General features: G+C 39.2%; 4 protein-coding genes across 11 annotated transcripts in view; all 4 read right to left on the minus strand.

The window, feature by feature from the left end:
- mybpc1 (myosin binding protein C1) overlaps nt 1–1,750 on the minus strand; it is a 29,651-nt gene extending 27,901 nt beyond the window's left edge. For all 6 annotated transcript variants that reach the window (XM_051392823.1, XM_051392822.1, XM_051392820.1 and 3 more), the window contains exon 1: nt 1,476–1,750. In XM_051392823.1, the coding sequence (XP_051248783.1) occupies nt 1,476–1,497 (22 nt within the window). In that variant the 5' untranslated portion in view covers nt 1,498–1,750. The remainder of the gene's footprint in view (nt 1–1,475) is intronic.
- Nucleotides 1,751–4,918: 3,168 nt separating this feature from the next.
- On the minus strand, nt 4,919–7,760 carry spi2 (Spi-2 proto-oncogene). Its single transcript, XM_051392827.1, has 5 exons — nt 7,340–7,760; nt 7,158–7,242; nt 7,003–7,070; nt 6,705–6,852; nt 4,919–5,989 (listed from the first exon to the last, which is right to left on the minus strand). The coding sequence occupies exons 1-5, from the start codon at nt 7,343–7,345 to the stop codon at nt 5,682–5,684; spliced, it is 615 nt and encodes a 204-aa protein (XP_051248787.1). The 5' UTR covers nt 7,346–7,760; the 3' UTR covers nt 4,919–5,681.
- Nucleotides 7,761–7,852: 92 nt separating this feature from the next.
- On the minus strand, nt 7,853–10,500 carry spic (Spi-C transcription factor (Spi-1/PU.1 related)). 2 transcript variants are annotated; one of them, XM_051392825.1, is made up of 5 exons: nt 10,373–10,500; nt 10,135–10,222; nt 9,761–9,882; nt 9,570–9,672; nt 7,853–9,489 (listed from the first exon to the last, which is right to left on the minus strand). In XM_051392825.1, exons 1-5 carry the CDS (start codon nt 10,409–10,411, stop codon nt 9,008–9,010), a joined length of 834 nt encoding a protein of 277 aa, XP_051248785.1. In that variant the 5' UTR covers nt 10,412–10,500; the 3' UTR covers nt 7,853–9,007. The 2 variants fall into 2 exon arrangements, with proteins under 2 accessions (XP_051248785.1, XP_051248784.1); XM_051392824.1 differs by having other exon boundaries at nt 9,570–9,675.
- Nucleotides 10,501–16,221: 5,721 nt separating this feature from the next.
- si:ch211-214j24.14 (uncharacterized protein LOC559160 homolog) lies at nt 16,222–22,233 on the minus strand. 2 transcript variants are annotated; one of them, XM_051393093.1, is made up of 2 exons: nt 22,070–22,233; nt 16,222–17,448 (listed from the first exon to the last, which is right to left on the minus strand). In XM_051393093.1, the coding sequence occupies exon 2, from the start codon at nt 17,281–17,283 to the stop codon at nt 16,537–16,539; it is 747 nt and encodes a 248-aa protein (XP_051249053.1). In that variant the 5' UTR covers nt 17,284–17,448; nt 22,070–22,233; the 3' UTR covers nt 16,222–16,536. The 2 variants fall into 2 exon arrangements, with proteins under 2 accessions (XP_051249053.1, XP_051249054.1); XM_051393094.1 differs by having other exon boundaries at nt 16,222–17,445; nt 22,070–22,222.
- Between the last annotated feature and the right edge of the window lie 114 nt (nt 22,234–22,347).

The following is a 22,347-nucleotide window of genomic DNA, read 5'->3' on the forward strand; positions in this document are numbered from 1 at the left end:
AGAGCTGGCCTCCTCCTCTTCAGCTGTTCAGACTCATTTAAAGAACAATACTTTTCTACCCTCATTTATCTGCTGCTCTGGGCGATGAAGCTATTTATGGGGAGTGTTTGTAGCTGACTGGAATCTACTGCCTCTATTTCCTCGCAGCTTTGTCTCTGAGGGGATTAAGGATGTTTATGGCAGTAGATGAACACTGTAGAGGCAATCGACAGTCCAAAGGTGCATAATGATGAAGGTTGAGTTTCACATCATTTCAGGACCTAAGTTTCCTCTGGCTCCTACTCTTTCTTGAACACAAATGACCTAACAAGAGATTGGGATAACATTTGGATGTGATGAAGGGGATTTGGGAGTTTGCAACTATCTCTTAAATGTTTGTCCAGGAAAAACAAGAAAGTTCATTAAGAGCAAAAGGAGAAAGGATCCCTATTCCAGGAGAGATAGACAAGAAATGTCTTGTGTGCAGAGAATTATGTTAGTGTCTATGTGTAAATCATCCCTGATGTGTCAGTAACAGCTACAGACCAATCAATGGTCCCCTGGAGGATAAAGAGTTTATTAAAAACTTGTATCAGCTCTCATCAGGAAGGCTTCCAAGATCCAAACAAAATGTTCCATATCCTCTACATGGGCATGTCTGGGTCGATGGCAGACCCCAAAGAGCTGAGCTAATGGGGAGGGTGGGTGTAATACCATATCGTAATGACAGACAAGAGCGGATTAAGAGGGAATGTTGATGGACACGATGGTACAGATCGACGTGAGGGCGGGAGAGGGGTGGGTTAAGATGTTATGTGTGGTTGAATATGGAGTTGAAGTATGGGCAGGGGGCAGGTCTGAGGGGTTCAACTTGGCCATCCCTGCTCGGCTCCATATCAATCATCGGGAAGACAAACACGATCAGGTTATTATTTACCCCCATACAGCCCAGCCCTTTCTCAGTTTATCCACACTGCAACATCCTTCACAGGTCTTTACTTGTGTGTGGCGTGGCCCTTAACAACATTCCTCCACATGGGCTCCATCATGTCTTTCTCCAGCTGGATCATACAGAACAATCCAGTATGCCAATCCCCTCCGGCAACAATAGTATCTGTTCATAAACCTCAAATCTTCTCTTGCCCCCCGGATGGCAGAAACATGAATGCATCAGTAATACAACACCAATGTCAAAGTCACTTTGAGGATTCCTATGAACAAGCTGGCAGACAAGCCATAAAGTGATGGAGCTCCCTGCAGCAAGTCTCAACTGACTCTGCTCCCCTCAAACAAAGACAGCAAGCAGGCAAACATGGAAGAACATAATTGGTCTAAACATGTTACAGTTAAACAAACCAATGATAAAGAAATACAAAACTTAATATTTAAGCTATCAAATAAATTAAAACATGCAGTGCAACAGGCTGGTTTTGAATTGTTTGTGTGGCTGTTACATGCTTTGATGTTAATCCCATCCTCACCATCAACACTCTTACCTTTCTTTGTGGGCTCTGGCATCTTGAGCCTCGTCCCAAGAAAAAAAGCGTCAAGGAGTCAAAAGGTGCAAGTAGATAATGTTTGTGCCTTTAGAGTAATGTGACTCTACAGGAAGCCAGGTAAGATGTGGTGGCCCTCTTGTCCAGGAGGGAGCGAGATGATGATAGGACTGTAGAAGAACAAAAACCTCTGGGACCCCTTGGACCAGAGTGATGGAAGATGTGGAGGGCACAGGGATACGGTTTGGAAATCTCACTGGGGGAGGAGAGGATGACCAGGGACAGATCCAGGGGGGATAGGCTTTCAGGCCTTATATAGAGAGGTGGCATGCTCCTCCTCTCCTCTGTAGTCGATGGAGCGGCCTTGTTCTACACCTACTGTTGCATCACGGCCCCCTACCCACTGGCTGCTGTGCCAACTTTAGATGAGAAGCAACAGCATTGTTATATTTACTAGACTTTGGCTATAGGACTCCTTTTACATTTACGGTTTAGAAATTATGCATTTCATTTTGTATTGACTTGGATTAAAGTCCAATTTCTTAGTTTTATAGTTAGAGCAATATGACTTAATTTCCAAATATTCCGTGTTCTGCAAAGCTCAGATTTATTTGACGTTTATATGGCTGGGTATTCTTTTATTAAATTATTCAATTTATTATTATTATTATTGGCCTGTTTGACTTAAAGGTCCCGTGTGTCACATTTAGGAGAATCTATTGGCAGAAATGGAATATAATATTCATCAGTGTATTTTCATTACTCTATACTCATGAAAATAAGAATCATTCTGTTTTTGTTATCTTAGACTGAGACCTTTTTATCTACAGAGGGAGCGGGTCCTCTTCAATGGAGTCTCTCCTACCTGTACAGTAGCCAAGAACGGACAAATCAAACACTGGCTCTAGATTGGGCCTTTTGCGTGTTTTGTGGCTACTGTGGTTTATCCTTCACGCTTGGTTGAGTCAAGGGGTTTCAGCTGGCTGCAATCTGCAATCCTACCACTAGATGTCATCAAATCCAGCACACAGATCCTTTATAGAAATATCTATATATATATAACCATTTGGGGAACTATGCTTATTTGCTTTCTTGAGAGTTATATGAGAAGTTCCACCCTCATATCTGTCCAATAAAAATCTACAGGCAGCAACCGGTGAGCTTAGCTTAGCACAAAGACTGGAAACAGGGGAAAACAGCTAGTTTGGCTCTGTCCAAAGGTAACATAATCTTCCTTTAAGCACCTCTAAAGCCCACTAATGAACATGTTATATCTCATTAGTTTACACAAGGGCCGTATAGTCATGTAACCCTCCATAAAACCAAAATGTATGATTTTAATGCTTTGATTTTTACAACAAATAAGATATAATGCGTAAATTAGAGAGCTTTAAAGGTGCCGGTCAGTGTATTTTGTTGCCATTCGATGAGCCAGGCTGACTATTTCTTTGTTCCTATTTGCTAAGCTGAGCAAAGTAAATGCTTGCTTTAACATGACAATGGTGTCAATCTTCTCATCTGACACTCAGCAAGAAATCAACAAAACTGCAGGAGTATTCATTTGAGGCTAGAGTTGTCATCATTACTTTCATATTTCCCTGTCAGTATCAGAGTGAGGGTTGTCAGCAGGCCAATCAGAGGTGAGCATACTTATTGCATTGCAGAAGTAGGTGAAGAAGGAGGAGACTGGCAAATCAGGAGGTGGGATATAAAAGGGAGAGGTGTCGTCATTGTCACAGGTCTGAGGCTGATGTAATACTCTCCGACAATCCCACATGACATACCTACATATTCAGAGAATCTGTAGATTTATCATAAAAGAGAAGTTTGAGATGACATGCAGTGACATGATGCCAGATGCCAGGTATCAGTTTAATCCAGGGGGAATGCTGTCCAAGAACAGCCGGCTTTCCAACCTGGCAAATAAATACTGTGGAGATGCCTGGGCAGTGGATATATGGCCTATACTTAGAAAGCTGTCATAAACCCTGACATTTGACATGTGTATCTGACATGAAAAGAGGGTTTCATTGTGAATTATGTCACTGATGTGGCTGCTTTAGTCCGAATGAATCTTTTTAGCACGTCAAACACAAGCGATAAATCCGCTGTGGTCTCTGATAAGGTCGCAAAGATTAAACAACCAGGCTGAAAGCTGCTGGATTTACGAGCAATAACAAGCCTGCTGCTTTTTTAACCAAACACACTGAAGTGTCTTTATGTGTACAGTACCTTGCGCTTCAAGAGAATCTAACATCATAACCACTTGAGCATGTTAATGATCTCAACACGAGAGTGCACTTAAAACATGCACAATTAATTCCTCAGACGACCCAACAGGACAGTCAAGACAAAGCACAGCTCTATTTTTGGCTCATTGTCTGGGCACAGGAATTCAGCTTATACTTAAATCGACTGTCAGAAGTGTATCATCATTACTCAGACAATCGCATACGTGGAAATCTTTTAAATTAGTCTCTGTGATCTATACTGCAAGCCGACATATCATACAATGTGGAAGCTTTTAATTAAGAACATATTCTTTTCTATAAACGACTCTTTTGGTAATTCAGCTCAAAGTATGTGGCCTTTCTTGGTAACAGACACCCGTAGCTCAGTTAGCCCATTTATAACCTGGAGTGGGCTCCAGCAGTAAATACTAGGCTTAGGGAAGTATCATGTGGGTCCGCTACAAAGAGCACAAAACCATTTGGTACTGTCCGGGATGGTCGATAGTTCACATCACAGAGGCGATTTAGCCATGAGGTCACACCACACAGGAAAGGAAAAAGAAGAAGCAGGAGGCTTTGAGATGGACTACACTGACACCCTCTGGTTACTAACAGCCATCAAAAATAAAGGAAAACACATGCACGTACACACCTGTCAACAGGTCAAGAGGCATATTAGGCTGCTGCATGACTCTTTTCTCTGAGGGGGAAACAACATATTCTTGCAGATATAGTAGATATTTTCAGGGCAAGACTCAGTATTGTTCAGGAAATCTACTTAATTCATGGAAAAACAACATTTTAGTGTTTGGAGAAAATGTTTTTGGCAGAAATCTAGAAAAATTGTGAACTGGTGATGAAAGAACTACCTCAGATCTTTTACTTAATATATTAGGCAGCAATAATACGATGTGTCTGGTTGGAAAATTACTGATTAATTGTGGATTTTTATGACGTTTATGTCACTGATGGTAACCTACGCCCTATTGGGGAACTAGTATTGTCCTTCTTTTTTTTTCTCATTGTGATATTGATGTTGTGTCATGTTTAATTCACCACTACTGATGTTATCATTTACTTCACCAACCTTCACATCACTGGTGGCCTCCACCCATTGGACTGCAGGTGTATCTGGTACAATAAAAGTATTGTGCATTGTCCCCATTCAACAATAATAAAAATACAATAAAATGATGACGCCGCTGTCATGAGTAAAATATTTTGATTTAATTATTTAGTGTTATTTACACCACAAACTCAATGCATGTACAAACTTCAAACTGTTTTGTGAATGTGATTTGTCACACTTATAGTGGAAACATGTTGGAAAGTCAGAGAAAAAAAAGAGCACATTTAGGGATTTTATGTTAGCAAAACATACACATAGTCACCATTAACTATCTGCTTATAAGCATGCATATTAGTATCATATTGGCTCTTTATTAGTCATTATAAAGCAATGTATCAATGCCTTATTCTGCATGACCATATTCTGCAACTACTAAGTCATTAATTAGGAGTTTTTCCCAAACAGTCGTCAAATTACTGCTCACTGATAGTGAGTAAGAAAGTTGTTGTATGTTGAATTATGACAAGGACAGTATTAACTCTTGTAGATTTGTGTTTTCTTACACAAGAATAAGCACATTTATTGGTTGTTATTAAGAGAGAATGAGTTTTCTTATGGTATTACCACCTTATAAGGCCCATACGGATATTGTAACTTCCTTACTTACTATCAATAAGCAGTAATTAGGAAGTTATTGAGGGAAAACGCTTAGATAATGGCCTAACTGTTAAATATGGTCATACAAAACAAAACATTAATAAGTGCTTTATAGAGACTAATAAAGAGTCAATATTCTGCTAATATCCATGCTAATAAGCCTCCAGTTAATGGCTGGTGTACCTTCAAAAAACATTCTTACCAGTGTTTTATATGAGATGATATGAGCTGCACAAAATCCAGCCTACATTACGAATCTCCTCGATGACACCTCTGCAGTAACATCAGGGTGTCTCGGCCAAACTGGTAGGTGAGCTTCTTCTTCACCTTGAAGATCTCTCCAGACCGGGCGTAGTTCCTGAGGGCACGTGACATCTTCTGGTAAGTCATTGGCCTCTTGTTGCCCTTTCTCTGCCCCCAGAGTGCCGCCACCTGGTCCTTGTTCGTGGAGGAGAAGCGGAAGACGCCGGTGGATGCTGGCACCCAGTACACACAGTGGGCCATGTTGGGATCCTCCAACATCTCAAACAGGAAGTGAAAGAGTCGCACCTTTCTACCTGCAACCATTGAGCAAACAGTAAGTGGCGTGATGAAGATTTCACAGGGGTTTAAAATAGTGATGGCACTTTTTATGGAGCTAGCTCAGGAATAACGGCTCTTTTGGCTCCCGAACAGCTCTTCATTTAGTGCTTCTTTTATAATTCACCCAGATTTAGCAATATTTTGACCTACAATTGTTATGTGTGCACATATATCACTTAAATTATTTAATGTACTACAACATACACTATAGTATATCTATATATTGTTTTGTATGTTGGCGACTGGCGCAACATACTTAAATCATACTTTGGTACCAAAGTGATATGTAGAAAGAAAAAAGAAAATAGCTGCTCCCATCATTTACGAGCTGACCGGTTCATGAATGACACATCACAGATTTAAAGGATTAGAGGATTTAGGGAATATAATGGCAGCTGTGCCACACTGAAACAGCCAGTGTTGGTTATGGTTAATCATTTCCTTAAATACAACAATTCCCAGAAAATCTCTTCAATGATGGGGCGCCATTTAGAGGAGAGGGTAAAGCTGTAAACACTGTGGTTATCTGATAGATATGTAAAAACACCTATTAAGCTAAGCCATGCACAGCTCCATTGTTTTTTACAGTAAAGGGAAGGTCTCTTATTTGCTCTCTTGGTATTGTTTCCCTTAGGCTACTAGCAACCGGGCCAATAACAGTATCTAGTGACCAGAAAAAGGAGAACTCACCACTCCCCACCAGTGTGGGTTTGGTTGGTTGTCTTGTTGATACAAAGTTTGGCAGTGACCCACGCTCACACAATGTTGCTGTTGTGTTTTGGCTCAGAGTTGGTTGCCCATCCTGTGCCAGCAAAGGCTGAAGTGCAGGTTTGATGTTCTTTGATCAAGGAAATGATGGAGAAAAATAAAGAATATCAACCGTTTGCAGAATACGAAACAGCTGTAAAAGCCAACTCGCATGTGCACATTTTACTGCATGTAGTATGCAAGTGTCTTGTGTATACTAAAAGAACATTTTAATGCTTACAAGTGGCTCATAACACATCCAGCGCTGCTCACATGATTCCTTGTCTGCAGTCCAGTGCACCTTATCCACTATAAAAAGCAAAAAGTACTCAAAGATTAAGAGCAAAATTAGTCTTTAAGTTTTATAATTTACAGATTTACAGATTTTTTTCTTACCATTTTCTCCAGTGGTTTGTTTGTAGTACTCCTCCAGGAACTCTAAGATCACCTCCAAATCAGACTGAGTCTCCTGGAAAGAATTCTGATAAAGATAAATAATTCAAAATCAGCCTTGAATATTGCATAATTTTCCAGTGTCCAAATTCCAGTGTCATCCTTGCAATCAGTCTACTATTTACCATCATTGATGAAGTTGATTCTAATGCAGTACAGTCCTTGCAGTTTGGGAGAATTTCACAAAACTGACTTTGAGACACTTAAGTACCCTGACTCTTATTATACCCCCCACAGGAACGGGCTTTCTGCATAACACCAGACGTTTTCTACACCCCGGACTCACAGGAACAATGACCTCCATCCCACAAAGCCCCAACACCAGCACCAGTCAACCCATCAACAAAGCCTCCCAGCACTGACCACATCCTCCCCGCTGAACCAGATAAGACCTGGCCTGGAGGCAGCATCTATACAAAATGCTGTCTTTTCAGGAAAAACACACTTGCTGCCATATTTTTCCTCACAGGATGTGTCTTAATTTCAGATTTTGTAACGTGATGGTTGTAATATTTCACTACAATGGAGACGGTGCCAAATCTTTCAGCACAGTCTTTATGTTTTTGTGTTTTCTTGTTTGCACAAAGGACGAGAGTGTGGCTACAGTTAGTTATCAAGTCAGTAAAACCAAACACAAGTGAGAGCACACAGATTGATTTATTAGTTGCACTCAAAAGATTACACCAAATTCGAGAATAGTTGAATAAAAAAACACATTTATTTTACATACATAAATATAATAATTGTACAAACATAATTTGTCTTTCTTTTTTCTTTCTTTCTTTATCAAGAAAATTGTCAACATTTACATGTGATTACACAGAATGCTTATTACTGGTTGCTTGTTGTAAAAACAGGAGCCATAAACAACTTTTAAATAAAATCTTTATTACCTTTACCACTGTCTTATACACTAGAGTCAAATCAGTGTGTCTATAGTGTTTGTACATCCTATATTTTTTAGATTCTGGGGTAAATCTTACATAATGAAGTTGTTTTCCTCTACATTAGAAAATATATTTAGGGCTAAGTACAAAAATGTGTTTTACTGATTGAAGTTGGCTCCGTAAAACCTTTTAAAATCAATTACTTTTTAAAGATAACATTTAACTCTTTAGACTCTTAAATCTTCAAGTCTTCAATCATATTTAAGTAGGCCTAGCATCAGTGCTAGCATCAGCTGCATGTCAAATAAAACTAGATTATGTGATCAATTTTGATCATTTTCTCACCCAGATTTTGTAGTTTCAAAGTACTTATAATTATTTACACAATATCCTTAAAGTATAATATATAACATGTTTGAAGTGTAGAAATCCACAAAGAAAAATTATTATGTAAACATAATAAATTATTGCAAGACATGTAACAACATTCACTCGGTCTATATTGACTAAATATAGGCCCAGAAGGTTTGACAGCAGAAATAAGAAAGAACTGTTAAGAACCTGTTAATTTGCTCTCAGATCTTAATTAGATTTTCATTTTTAATTAGTTTTTTATTAAATGCAGGTATGCTGACTGGAAATGTCCACCCATTACACTATCTTAAAAGATGTACTGGCATTGGCTGCGTTTTTCTCATTTACAGAATTTCCTCTCTGATATTTTTAGTATTTACAGATTAATTTATAGTAAAATCTCTATATGGAACACAAAATGCTTAAATAGGAGTGTTTAAACTGAAGAGTGTCACTGTTTTTTGGACCCAGAAAGTGTCAGAGCAGAAAGAAAACAGTCTTTAAGAAACCTTTTCAAACTTTTAAGAGATTTTTTCCTCTCTGTGATCAAACTCAGAGTTTGGTTATGCTGTGTGAAGTTAAGCTGGAGGCCAGGTCATAGTCTTCCTGCAGCTGGTAGTGTCCGTACCAGCCGTGCCAGTCTGCCGCTGCAGAGCCGCAGTAGCTCTGTTCAGCTGGGTTCTGCTGCCGGGTGTGGACCTCCTCCGGTGCAGGGTGGCAGGGCAGGTGCACGGGCACCTGTGCAGACCCGAGCCTGTGCAGGATGTCTGGGTTGAACTGGTAAGTAAGTTTGCGTCTCACTTTCATGATTTCACCGGTGCGGCTGTAGTTCCTCAGAGCTCTTGCCATCTTCTGATAGGTCATGGTCTTGCGGTTGCCCTTGCGTTGGCCCCAGCACTCTGCCAGCTTCTCCTTGTTCTTGGAGATAAAGTGGAAGGTGCCGCTGCCACTGTCTGTCCACTGGATTGAGTCACCCATGTTGGGGTCATTCAGAGCCTCATGGAGGTATTCATAAAGTCTGAGCTTCTTACGACCTGAGGAGATTAAATTGGTCTTGTTTTAGTGATTAAATGAAGAAAAAAAAGTTATTAAAAAAATAATTGAACTGATTTACCTTTGCTGTTCCTTTGTGGTGGTAAGATTGAGTAGAAGTGAGGTGATTCATTTTGCACAGAGCGACCCAAGGAGACATCAGGGATGACTTGAGGCCAAGACTGCTGCTGAAAGAAAAAAAAATCCTTCTTCTATATCTTTTCCCTCGTTTTCAGACACACAAATACAGAATTTATTTTCTAATACACTTACAGCCACGTCATTCCAGTCATATGCAGGAGGTGTTACATCAGACGGGTGTGTGACGAGGCAGCAGGAGATCTGACACTGCAGCGATGGCTGCTGGGTACCCAGAGTCTCATAATATGGGCAATCTGAAAAGAAAAAAAGATGATAAGTTCCAACAATTTACACGTCAGTTGTCAATCTATCCAGATCAAGTATAAATACATTTCTTAAAGTGATAAAAATCAATCAAAATTACTGTCTTTACATGATGGAAGAGAGGAAAATTGTAGATTTCTAAGCATAAAATCATGCATTAAAAGGAAATAAATACGAAATTAATATAGGAGAAGTTATTAATTATTAATTTTATTTAAAGATTTCCGAGAGATTTACTGTACCTGAATCGTAATAGGAATTACTTGAATGCTGTTGAATCACATCAATTGCATCCTGGAAGTGTTGGTTGATGTCGTTGTCCAAGGTGGGCTAGAATACATAGACACAGGGGGGAAAACATTAACCTTCTCTCTTAACTTTTTACTTTTAAATAAGTATAAAAAATAATAACGCAAGACCAATTCTTCCAAAATAACTATAATAAAAATTTAATCAATGTTTAGCCTCCCTCCAACTCACCATCTTGTAAGTCTGAGTGCTGCCTTCAGTTGAGGTCATTTCTGTCCTAATAAGTGAACACTGCCACAGTAGTGCAGGTGTACAGTGTTTGGACAGGTATATATATGTTGCAGACCTCCAATACCTGTTCACTGTTCATCCAGGTAGAGAGGCCGGGCAATTTAAATGTGCCGAACGTCACGATGTACTGCAGCACTACACTTCTTCTTTTTTTGGAAGAACAGATCAGATACACATCTGAGCATCACACTCTCTCTCATAGTTGAGATCACAATCTACGAACAAGAAAAACCTCTTTTATTGCACACTTGATCCAGGAATATCACTAATTTTAGACCTGAGAATTTGCATACCGGGCGAGATACGTGTCTAATATACACATCTATAATCGGTTACTGTCCAATAATGCGCTTTTCTGTAAATTGAAATTTGATCCTATAGAATTGCAGGAAATGTTTGACTGTGATCGTTTGTTTAAAGTAAAGTGAATGCATATTTGCATGAAAAGTCCTTTTCAAATGAGCAAACAATGGTTAACCATCAACTTAAATAAATCAAAGGATCTGAATAATTTTTTACTGCTAATAAAAATATAAAAATGTTAATTTTATGTTCCACTTTAATGGAAAATGCCCAAATTATCTCATACTATATTTTTTCCAGTGTCATTTAATATGACTGTATTTTCTTTTTAAATCTGAAAAAATTATAATTGCATAGTTTTGTCAGAAAATGTAACTTATATATATTTTATTGTCCAAAGGAAAATATTTAATCAAAAGCAACACTGAAAAGCTTTTGCATCCCTCATTAAAAAATCCTCTCGGATCTTATAAACAACAAACTTTGTTCCTCTTCTCTTGGCTCAGGGTTAAAGAGACGTTTGTTACATCTATTTTCTTTTGCATTTACCTTTTAAATTTGTAATGCATGCTTGGATTTTAACAGAAGTTTATTGTACTGTACTTGAAAGATGCATTTAAAAACATTTTAAATGCATCTGTTGACATTTGTTGGGGTCAGACAAGCTCAGCACTTCACAGGTGTGTAAGAGCCAAATTAAAATAGAAGTGGTGACTATTTGAATTTCCAATTGACCAGAATGCCATAAACACATCAGCTTCAGATAAATGTGATTGTAAAGGTTAATGGTTAATAATGTGGTGATCACTGTTAAACCCTGCCTGCGCTTTTTCACCCACAAAGCCAACCCTGCTGTTCAAATAAACACAGGCTTTTTGAGAAGTTCATTTATCTCAGGCGTGCAGTTTTAAATATCAACTGACTTGCTCCTGAAGTTCCCCTTTCAGTCTGGGTAAGTGTGGTGGCAGTCAGGCATAAACACTGAGCTGGAAACATCATGGAAACAAAGAAAATGGAGATGCACAAATTATAGCAAAGCGAAAACTAACATTGTTAGATTACAGGAGCTGACTCCAGATGCATCTGATTTGATCTATATATCATTATTCTGTTTTACTTATTTCCCCATCAGGAAAGAAAAACAACTTGTCAGCGTAAATTACCATATTGTGTGTGCGTGTGTGTTGGCGTGCAGGGGAGGTAGGTGTGTGTCCAAGCATGCAAATATGCATGTGTGTGCATGTGAGATGTGTGTTTGTGTGTGTGTTTCCTGCCTCTGCAGCACGCTGATAAAAACACAGAACCACAAACCTCATCCTCTTGCCTACTCCGTCTTTCCCTCTTTCCATTCAGGGTGAAACTTCTGTCAAATCAACTCCATAAATTAAAGACCACAACCTGCCGGGCTGCAGCTGAGGCCTGACAGCTGTGTGCTGGTGCTGGCACCGTGTGGGATACAGAGCTGGCTCCATTAGGTTGGGCTTTGGGGGTTTTAAAAAGGAGTTTTGAACTGTTTTATGTGCTCTGCTCGTTGGAATTGTATAATCTCTTGTCATCATTATTCGTAGAGATATTTATCCCTATTTGATCTCTGAATAAGGAAGTGATGTTTGCTTTTCTTTTAATGGTTGTTGTACTTCCTTTTGAGCTCACACTATTCTGTTCTCTTCTTTTCTATCCCATCAGTTATTAATCCCATCACTAACCTGCCATTCTTTGTAGATTCCCTTACTGATTGATGATTCCACTTTTCTGAGTGGAAAAGTGGGCCTAAACAACAGTTTTATTATCTCCAAGTCTGAACACAGTGTAGAAACAGAGTACAGTTATAGTAGTTTGAGTTTCTGCCTATCTATCTATCTATCTATCTATCTATCTATCTATCTATCTATCTATCTATCTATCTATCTATCTATCTATCTATCTATCTATCTATCTATCTATCTATCTATCTATCTATCTATCTATCTATCTATCTATTATAATAAATATTATATTTTATTGTACCTTGTAATCTTTTATTTTAACAAATGCAGAGATTATGTAGTCAACCTTACATTAGGCCACCAGCTGCTTTAGTAAAAGTGCATTTATTGTTATAATGTTAAGGGTGTTCGTGAATCTATGTTTATTATGTGGTTAGGTGTGTTGGGAGTTGGAGCGGTAAAGAGATTCATGTTTGTCTATGAAGGTGGCACAGTATATTTTCTGGCCGAGCAGACATGCTGCAGCTTTATCTTTCCAAACAAAGAAGCACTTTCCTTCCCCTTCTCAATTCAATAGCTGCGTTCATGTTGGCAGCGATGTGGGAACGGCAGGCTGACCGCAGCACAGTCATCCCCATTGTTCTTCTTTATTTACTGGCACCTGATGGAAAATCAAGAAGTGTCAAAGCCACTGGTATATAATTAGCCCATCACACTGAATGCTGGTGAGACCACAGAGTTATAATCATTATCTATGAGATTATGTTTGTGTCCTGGGTGAGAGCACTGTGTTTCTGCTATGTTTTACAGACATTTTTAAGTTCTTTAAAGTTTTTAGATTTATTTTCAACATTTTTACTCTAATTCCAATTAAGTAAATTTGTTTGCATTGAAATTGCACACAAAAACATTTTTAAATCTATTTTATCTTCCTGGTTTTTCAGCAGATGCCCTTTTCCTTATCCACAATTAAACCTATATATGTTACAAATGGTATGATTTAGCTGCATAATATTGGTTAACTGATGTATTTCCTGGTCCTGTTGTTAAGGTTGATATTGGTTTTATGGCTCGTTTACTATAAGACTGAAATGTTTCTGACTGACCAGCAGACGGCAGGATGGAGCAGTAAACCAAACACATATCACATATCTTCCAAATTCCTGCCCGCAGGAGGAGGTCGGTAACCAGGGCAAATTTTTAACCGAAGTCCAGCTGCAGCCGTGGGGGTTGTAGACCGAATTGTTTTCCTGCAGGCTAAAGATCCATCAATCTGATGTCTCTGCATCTTCTTTTCCTTCTGTCTCTCTAAGATCACTTACACAAAAGCAGAGAAGGTGCTTCAGTAAAGAAAATAATGAAACCAAATTACAGTATATCACAGTAAATTGTGATACATGTGTTATTAATTGTAAAATATATTAAATTGGATTTAAAAAACGTTATACGTTTAAATTCTATGGTCTATATATGATAAATAACCCCTGGGGAAAATGTTGTTATCCAACATATGTATGTACTCTTGTATGCAGGCCTACACAAACACTGTATTTATTACATGAAAGCCGGACGTCACTCATTCATATTGTTATCTCCTTCAACTTTCCTGTGGCACTCAGCGGCAAGCAGGAGCACATGGCACATCTTTACAGGGAGATCAAGATAAACTCTGTCTTGATTACCTTGTTTTTATTTTCCTACCTGATAACATGTCCACAGGGGCACTTAATGATGTTACTGAGGCTACAAATATGACTTAAAACAACCCAAAACAGAAGTCTTGGATGAAAAGGTCCAGACCTCTTGGACCTCAAAATGCAGTGCTAAGGAGAACTGTCAACTGTGCAGGGGTATATGGCAAATGTTAACATAAAGAAGGAGCTCATGTGTTAAGATTTTTTGCATTGGTGAATCAGTTGCGCCTGCCTATTCTTGTTATTTAAATGTCCTGTGTGTAACATTTAGGTGCATCTATAGGCAGAAATTTAATATAATATGCATAACTGTGTTTTAATTAGTATATATTATGTATTGCCTGCATATATAAAGTCTTGTGTTTTGTTACCTTAGAATAAGTCTTTTATACCTTCAGTCGCCTTCCATGGAGTCCACCATGTTGAACCACCATGTTTCTAGCCCAGAAGGGACAAACGAAACACATTTTCTCCTTTGTGCTTGGAAGATAAGGGTAAAGCAAGGGAGTTGCAATCTGCGACAACACCGCTAGATGCCATTAAATGTGTAATAAAAATCGCAAGTTTTACAACTATATTGCATCTGTCAACATTTTAAAATAAGACTGAAGGAATTCTTAAAGGCAATCAATCATGTAGCTATGTGTAGGGGTGGGGTGGGAGGCGGGGTGAGGGGGGTAGGTTTGTATTTGTATGAATATGTATGTATACAGTCATAAGTCATAATGCTGTTTCTGCAAGCTCTGTTATTTTAAAGACCCTCTTGGGACGAGCATTTGGAAATTAGCATTGGATAGTTGTAAAGCAATCTAGGTAAACTGTATCTATCCCTATCAAACATTAAATGAAATGAAATGAAGTCTTACACACCTTTAAAAGATCAGTGTGGTCAGGTTTAGCCATAATGATGGGAGGAAACTTGAAACTCTTTTCTACAGATTATTTCTTTCTTCTTTCTACCATTTTTAATATCCTGTGATTATCACAGGAAACGGGAATACAAATCTACTGTGTGCAGAACCAATCACATTATGATCTTTTGCATACTAATTAAGTAGAGTTAATGTCTACAATCCCAACAATAGCTCCCTGCATGTTAGAATTGTCACTGAAAGCAAGTTTATCTATCTATCAGCTGTACGCTACCTGCTGAGCACCAAATGGCACACAGACAGTTAACAACTACCTCAGCTGGTGAACAATAGTGGTGCATTTAGCAGCTAATGACCCAGATATTACCTTTATGAGTTAGTAGAGACAAAAACAGAACCAAAAGGAGAGTAATATAATATTACTTTCACCAGGTGTCTAGAAACACGACTATTATGTCATTGTTATGGTCATAGCTGATTTCTGCTGCCAGAAATGCACTGCCACTGCTAGATTACCATTACCAATGCTGTCGTTGCTGTGCACCTGTCTGTCTGTCTCTCTCTCTGTCTCTGTCTCTGTCTCTCTCTCTCTCTCTCACCCCAACTGGTCGAGACAGACGACCACCCACCTAGAGCCGAAGGATCTGTCCGAGGTTTCTGCCTTTTAACAGGCAGTTTTTCCTTGCCCTTGTCGCCAAGTGCTTGCTCATGGTGGTACTGTTGGGTCTCTGTAAATAATGTTATAAAGAGTTCGGTCTAGACCTACTCTATTTGAAAAGTGTCCTGAGATAACTTCTGTTATGAATTGGTCCTATACAAATAAAATTGAATTGAATTGAATTGAATAGCATTGTAGGTTTAAAGGCCAAAAAGTTGTTTTCAGCCCACTCAATCACTATACTCTCCTGCTTTTAATATACAACAAATATAGATGCAGTTGCATGATGTGGAAAGTGCCAGTGTGTGTATGATTGGCCCCATTGGTCCCATTCAAATCTGCAAACCAGCATTTGTATGGTCAGTAACATGTTTCAACATGTAATCCTCAAGATACAGAAAGCTGCCAAAGGTTTCTTTTGGCTGAACATAGTTACAGTTCTTTGGTTAAGTCTAGAATAACATGATTTATATGAAAGAGGAACTGGCATTTAATTCCACCCTTTTCTGGTGAAGTAATGAGAGACACAGTCACACAAGGAAACATCAAACAAATGTTTCAAGTTTCAGGATTCTTTAAAATTGTACCATACATGATTTTACATTCCAGGTTTACATTGTACTGGCTACGTTTCCACAGAGATCTATTGTATACAGAAAATCAAAGGCCATGAGCTCTGCTGTGAGCTGAGGTAGCACAAAATGAATCCGAAAAAAATATTATTAATGAGTCTAATAATGACTACAATAAAAAGAGTGTTGGAGAGTAAAATCCAGAAGTCAGAGAGTGAAGTGGAATATTTCATGTGGAATAGATTTAAAAACAAAAGACCTGTGTTGAAAGGGTGATTCGTGGATAAAGGAGAGGATTTCTACTTTCTGCAGTAGGCCACAGCACCATATACTACTACTCCCACAATAGCTACTAAAACAGCACCTCCACACAGCAGCTCAGTGGAGCTCAGAGGTTTGGTAGTCTTTGGTAGAGCGGAGGGCTCCGGCTTTTCTGGCGCTGCTTGAGAGGCTTCATCTGAATGTTCCTCCACGTCCGAGAGGGGAATCTGTGAGAATTTTAGTTGCTCGAGACTCACTGTCAGAGGCTCTGCTGCCATCGGTGCAAGGATTGAAGGAGGATGTAGCCCCTGAGTAGAAAAAAGCTCCTCAACTTCAGAGGCTGTGGTTGAAGGGACTGGGGTGGACGTCGTGGAGGGGGGATCGAACCTGACGATAGGCAGAGGAGGCAGGGCCATCGGGGGAACCACCTGCATGAACTCTGCAGGGTCCTTCTCCACATGGGGCTCCTCTGCTGTCACCAGGAGCCCCTCAGTTTCTGGGGCTTGGAGGTCTTGCTCCTCCTCCCTTAGCTCAATCAACTCCCTCTCCCCTCCTAAAACGCTCAACACACTCGTCTGCAGCTCCTCATCTTCTTCCTCCTCTTCCTCTGTTCTCCTCACCCTCTCCTCCTCTGCGGCCTCCTTCTCGGCCTCTTCGAGCATCTCCGCCTCCTCTCGCTCCAGGTGGACCATGTCAGAGTTGGAGGAGTGGTTCTCCTCTCCGGCCAGAGCTGCCCCATCACTGCTGTCCAGGCTCTTAGTGTCCTCAGGGTCCACATCGCCCATCGTTGACCAGGACTCTGCCAGAAGGCTCTCGCTCTGCCAGGGTCCGAGGCTCTCTGTCTGGGTCAGAGGTAGAGCAACAGGGCTGAGGGAACCGGCCTCCCCGCCTCCTCCATCCCCCCTGCTGGACTCGACTGGGGCCTTTCCCTCCAGAATGAAGGCTGGCTGCTGCAGAGACAAAACAGAACTCTAAGTACATTTACTTAAGTATTATACTTGGTAAGTACAAGTACCAATCCTGACTCTGTCCAAAAGTAGCAGAATCTACCTACCATCACATCTAAAGTTTGCTCATCATCCAGGAAAGCTAATAAATAGTTTGCCACATAACCTCCTGCAAATCTTTTGTAGAGATTGAACAAATGAGATATAATTAGTGAGCTTTAGAGGTGCTGGTTGGCTGATTTTTTTTAAACCTGTGGACAGAGCAAGGGTAGCTGTTTCCAGTCTTTATGCTAAGCTAAGTTAACCAGCTGCTGGCTGTAGCTTCATCTTTAAACGAACAAACACAAGAGTAATTTCAATCATCTCATGTAGCTCTTGGCAAGAGAGGGACAGATCTAGAGAGGTGGCATGGGGTGCCAGCCGCCCCAGTTTGGTGTCAAATGCTGTCAAATTTAACACACTCATTTAGATTAATTTTAAAAATAACATGTTTAAAAATGGAAATGAATTGAATGATCTATTATAGCCACATTGTAGGGAGCAATAGGCTTAAATTCAATGGAAAAAGTCATTTGGAAGTATTTGGAAAAATATCAGAAGATTTGGAAATAAAATCCTTAACTGATTTCTAATGCCACCTTTAATAGATATTTCTATTCAATGCTTTAGTAATGTGGCACAAAAATGCAGGTTTTGAGGTAAAATATCTTCACTGGGGGGCTTTCCAAGCAAATACTGATATATGAGATCATTTAAATTAGCATATATTTCTGCTACTTCTTAAAGTCTGCATGGCACCCTTTTGGCACCCCAGGAATATTTCTCTAGATCCGCCCCTGCGCCAGAAATAAGGAAATGATAATAGAATAATTATATTTCCAAAAATTGTTAAACTGTTCCTTCAATTCATTATGTCATCTGACTCGAGCCCACATTTCTGCATAATTTTAGGTAAACATTTAATTTCTTAATTAGTTACATCAAGTGTAAAATTTAAAGCCACTATGAGTCGAATCTGAAAAATGTCTGACTTTGGCGCTCCCTGGTGGTAGTAGTACGCTACTGACACTGAGAACCCAACACATAGACTGCACCAAATAACACCAGGATTGTCTAAACAAGCAAAAACTTCATAATATCAGTAAAAATGTAAAGCATTCTACACATAGTAGCTTTAATAAATAACAATGTACAACATTCTTATCTACATTTGTCAGCTTGTCTGTGTTCTAGTGACGTCAGTGAGGCTGCGGTTGGAAAAATTTGCTTGCTGACGGCTCTGTATTGCAGGGGCTGTGACTATCTATAGCCTCGACCTGCATATCTTACTATGTTTAGGCTCTATATACATCTCCATCTGTCACCCAAGAGTGGAAGCTATTTCAGTGATTTCACATGACGTGAGAGTAAGAACATAAAAACCATAATTCCCGCAGTGAACCTCCCGTTTTTAACCAATACTGAAATATTAATAATTAATCTCAACACAATAAAATCCTAATTTCTGAAAAAACAAACCACTTTCCAGATTAAGGATGACCATTGTGTGCATGATTATTTGCATAAATTAGGCTCAAGAGCTCAATCAGTCCCAAGGTGACCCTCTTCACCCCTTGTGCCAAGTCTCAGCTTTGATTGCAGAAAGTATTTCACCCCCATGCCAATCCCAGAATAGAAACTTTCAACACTTGCTCTTCGCTGTGTAATTTTGTATCACGTTCACAACATGAGTCCTGTCTGTGTTTCCTCTGCAGAACATGTCCCTTAATAGTTCTCTACAGTTCAAGAATATGATTGAAAATGTAGGCGGTTATTTGGGTGTGGAGTGATGAAGATTAGTGGATCAGAAAGAGTGGTTATTTATACTACTGTCCATTCTGTATGTATTTAACCTATATAGTATGTACATATTAATACTACTGTTTAGTGCTATAATGACAAATATTAATATCAAACATCAAGCTCTTTATTCTGTTTATGCTTCACTATTGCCATCACTTGTACTTATACCTCCTGCACTGTGTTTTTTCAGCCTACTGTAACTGCTGCACATTCATACCCCATTCAATTAATAATAATAAGTAAGTTAATTTAATCAATAATGAAGAAATCTTTAAACACCTGTTGAACAAGCATTAACTTGTTTTCTGCTCTCAATGTTACATTTCCAATTTTCAGGGGGAATATGTATACATCTAATATACTGTATGTATTATGTACATACAAGTAGGTGACAAAATAGGTGTATATAAAAATATATATAAAAAGCAACAATGACCAACAACATGTCCATATACAAGTCTTTTTGTTTTCTGTCTGCATCGGCCACAGCGCACTGATTAGCCTAAAAGCAATTTGTTATATACAAGCTAAGACCGTAGCTGGCTGTATGTAGTAAAGTAGTCCTACTGGACTGATTAAGAGGGTAAGAGTATTAGTATCAAATACCTATCCCTGACAGTAACTAACCCAGCACAGGGCGTGTGCTGGGTTAGTTGGGTTTCATGAATAAATAAATATAAGAGGTCTGAAAGGATTCAGATAAGTAAATTGCCCATTTATGCTCTATATTAATTGTTAAAATTTGAAAGCATTAATATTATTTCTCTAAAAATAAACCACTGTGTCCCTTAATTTTCCTATGTGCCCCTAAAAATAAGTGTAGAGCCCTGCTTAATGAGGACAAATCCTTTAACAGCCTCTCCAGGGCTTGAATATCTGTTACATTTGCACTCAACCTTACATTAAGTTGTGAATCCGAAATCCAGGAGGTGTTGCTGCTTCCTGTAGATTCAATATGGATACATACTTTGATATAGCAAATATCAATAAGCAGGAAAGTTCTGTTTATCAATGCATACACTGATTTTAAAAAGACAAATAAACTGGTTCTGGAGTGGCTGCATGCTATGCAGGGGACCTTTTTTTGTCAAAACCCTCTTTCTTTCCTTTCCTGTCTTGATTTCTACCATTATTATCCAATAAAAAGATAAAATGCCCAAAAATGATCCTAAAAAAAAGTATTGAAAGATATTAAATAAATACTGTACATATGCTGTTTGATTTTGACTCAATTGGTCCATAAAAGTTTGCATTAATGAAATGTATACCCATCACAAGCTGCACCTGAGGGATCAAAAGATGAAAAAATATTTTTGCTGCATAAAATGTGTTTTTCAGACATTTCTTTTGTCTGCATGTTTTTAGGCCTTTAAAAATAATGTAAATGTATATGACATGAGAAGGTAAAAATCCCCTTTTTGCTTAAAGGGCTCATATAAATGTTGATGAGGAGTTGTGAGTAAGGTTCGGATCAATTTAATGGCTCACAAAGCAAAAAGGTTGGGCGGACCACTGATCTACAATGTGTATGGATACGACTGCAAACATTAATAAGCTATCAGAAATTTTGGCTTTGAATGTCTTCCCTTCTGTAATTCCTCTACTTGCCCTTAAAGAACTTCTCCAAGCCTTAAGCATGGATTTGGGATTTGTCCTTACCTCAATGAAATCTCCCTCATCCACATCTAAACATTAGGTGTAAATAACTCCTATTAGTACTGTATACAAAGTGTGTTCTCAATTTTTAAAAACACTGTTTCTTTTGTGTTTTTGCCTCACAGGGCAAAGCAACCCCCTCCCCCCCTTCCTGCCTGTTACGCAACAACTTGGTACTTTTTGTGCAATAAAACCTTCTGACTCTGAGTCGAGCAGCTGGACAAAATCAATAAAAGAGACTTATTAGGCCTTAAATAAACATTTGCAGTACACATTAGGGCCTTTATAAACCTGAATCACTTGATTATTAACAGCCAGGTTTGTGTTTTAGCATTCAGATCTGTTAAATCATTTCTTTTAAAATATTTATGATTTGGATATTTTGCATACTATCATTTTTTTCTCTTGCTTTTATGACTCCACCCCTTCCAGAGTGAGCAGACTGAAACAGACGCCCTCCCAGACGTCACTGATTTAATGAGCTACTAGCTGCCATATTGTCTCCCCTGTTAGACCTGTGCACACTTCAGTCCACACACAGTGACACAGCTGCCTGAAACATTGAAGTTGGCATGGCACGAAAAAGATTTTAAACCTTTCACACACAGACTCATCTGTGTCTCTGCCTGCTATGAAACCAATCAACCTTTTCTACTCAGTCATCCTCCTTTACTTAGTGGCCTACTTGAGTAATTGGATTCCCATTGATCCTATCCCGGCGATAACAGACTCATGGTGAAGTAAATGATCAGGGAGATTTAGGGCACTTTTTCAGTGCTAATGTGTGATGAGGGCAGAGGGATATCAGATACCAGATTTTACTAAAGGTCAGCTTTCAATGTCAAAGTGGGAGAATTGGTTGATTAGACAACCCAGCTCTTCGTGGCAGTTTCTCTGTCTTGTGCAAGGTGAGATTTTGTCCTTCCTAACACCAGTGACCCACAATGACCCTTCTAGCACTGATATGTTTACAGATAACACATTTAACAAAGCACAGAACACAAAAAATTTGATCACATTCAGATTCTGATCACAGGAAAACATTCTCCTTCAGATTTCAGGCTTTTGCTAAAACTTTCTGCCTTTTGAATAAAAAAAAAAAAGGAAAAACAACGTCCGAGCATACCTGCGTCCACTTGGCGCGGCGCTGAAGATGAGAAGCAGATGCTGGAGATCAAAGTGAGACGTGCATTCAGACACGAAGCCACAAAACAACAGATAGGCAGACATGCATGCTGTAGCTGGCACAGGAATAACAAGATGGACAAGCTGTGCAAAAGTCTCTCTCTCTCTCTCTCTCCCTCCCTCTCTCTCTCTCTTGTACCCACCCCTATTCCCAAATCCATGACCTAACAGTTGGCCAGAGAGCAGTGAGTGGTGACTTTGCTGTCTGTTCGTAGAAAC

The sequence above is a fragment of the Dicentrarchus labrax genome, unplaced genomic scaffold (assembly GCF_905237075.1).
Source record: "Dicentrarchus labrax unplaced genomic scaffold, dlabrax2021, whole genome shotgun sequence".
Lineage (NCBI taxonomy): Eukaryota > Metazoa > Chordata > Actinopteri > Moronidae > Dicentrarchus > Dicentrarchus labrax.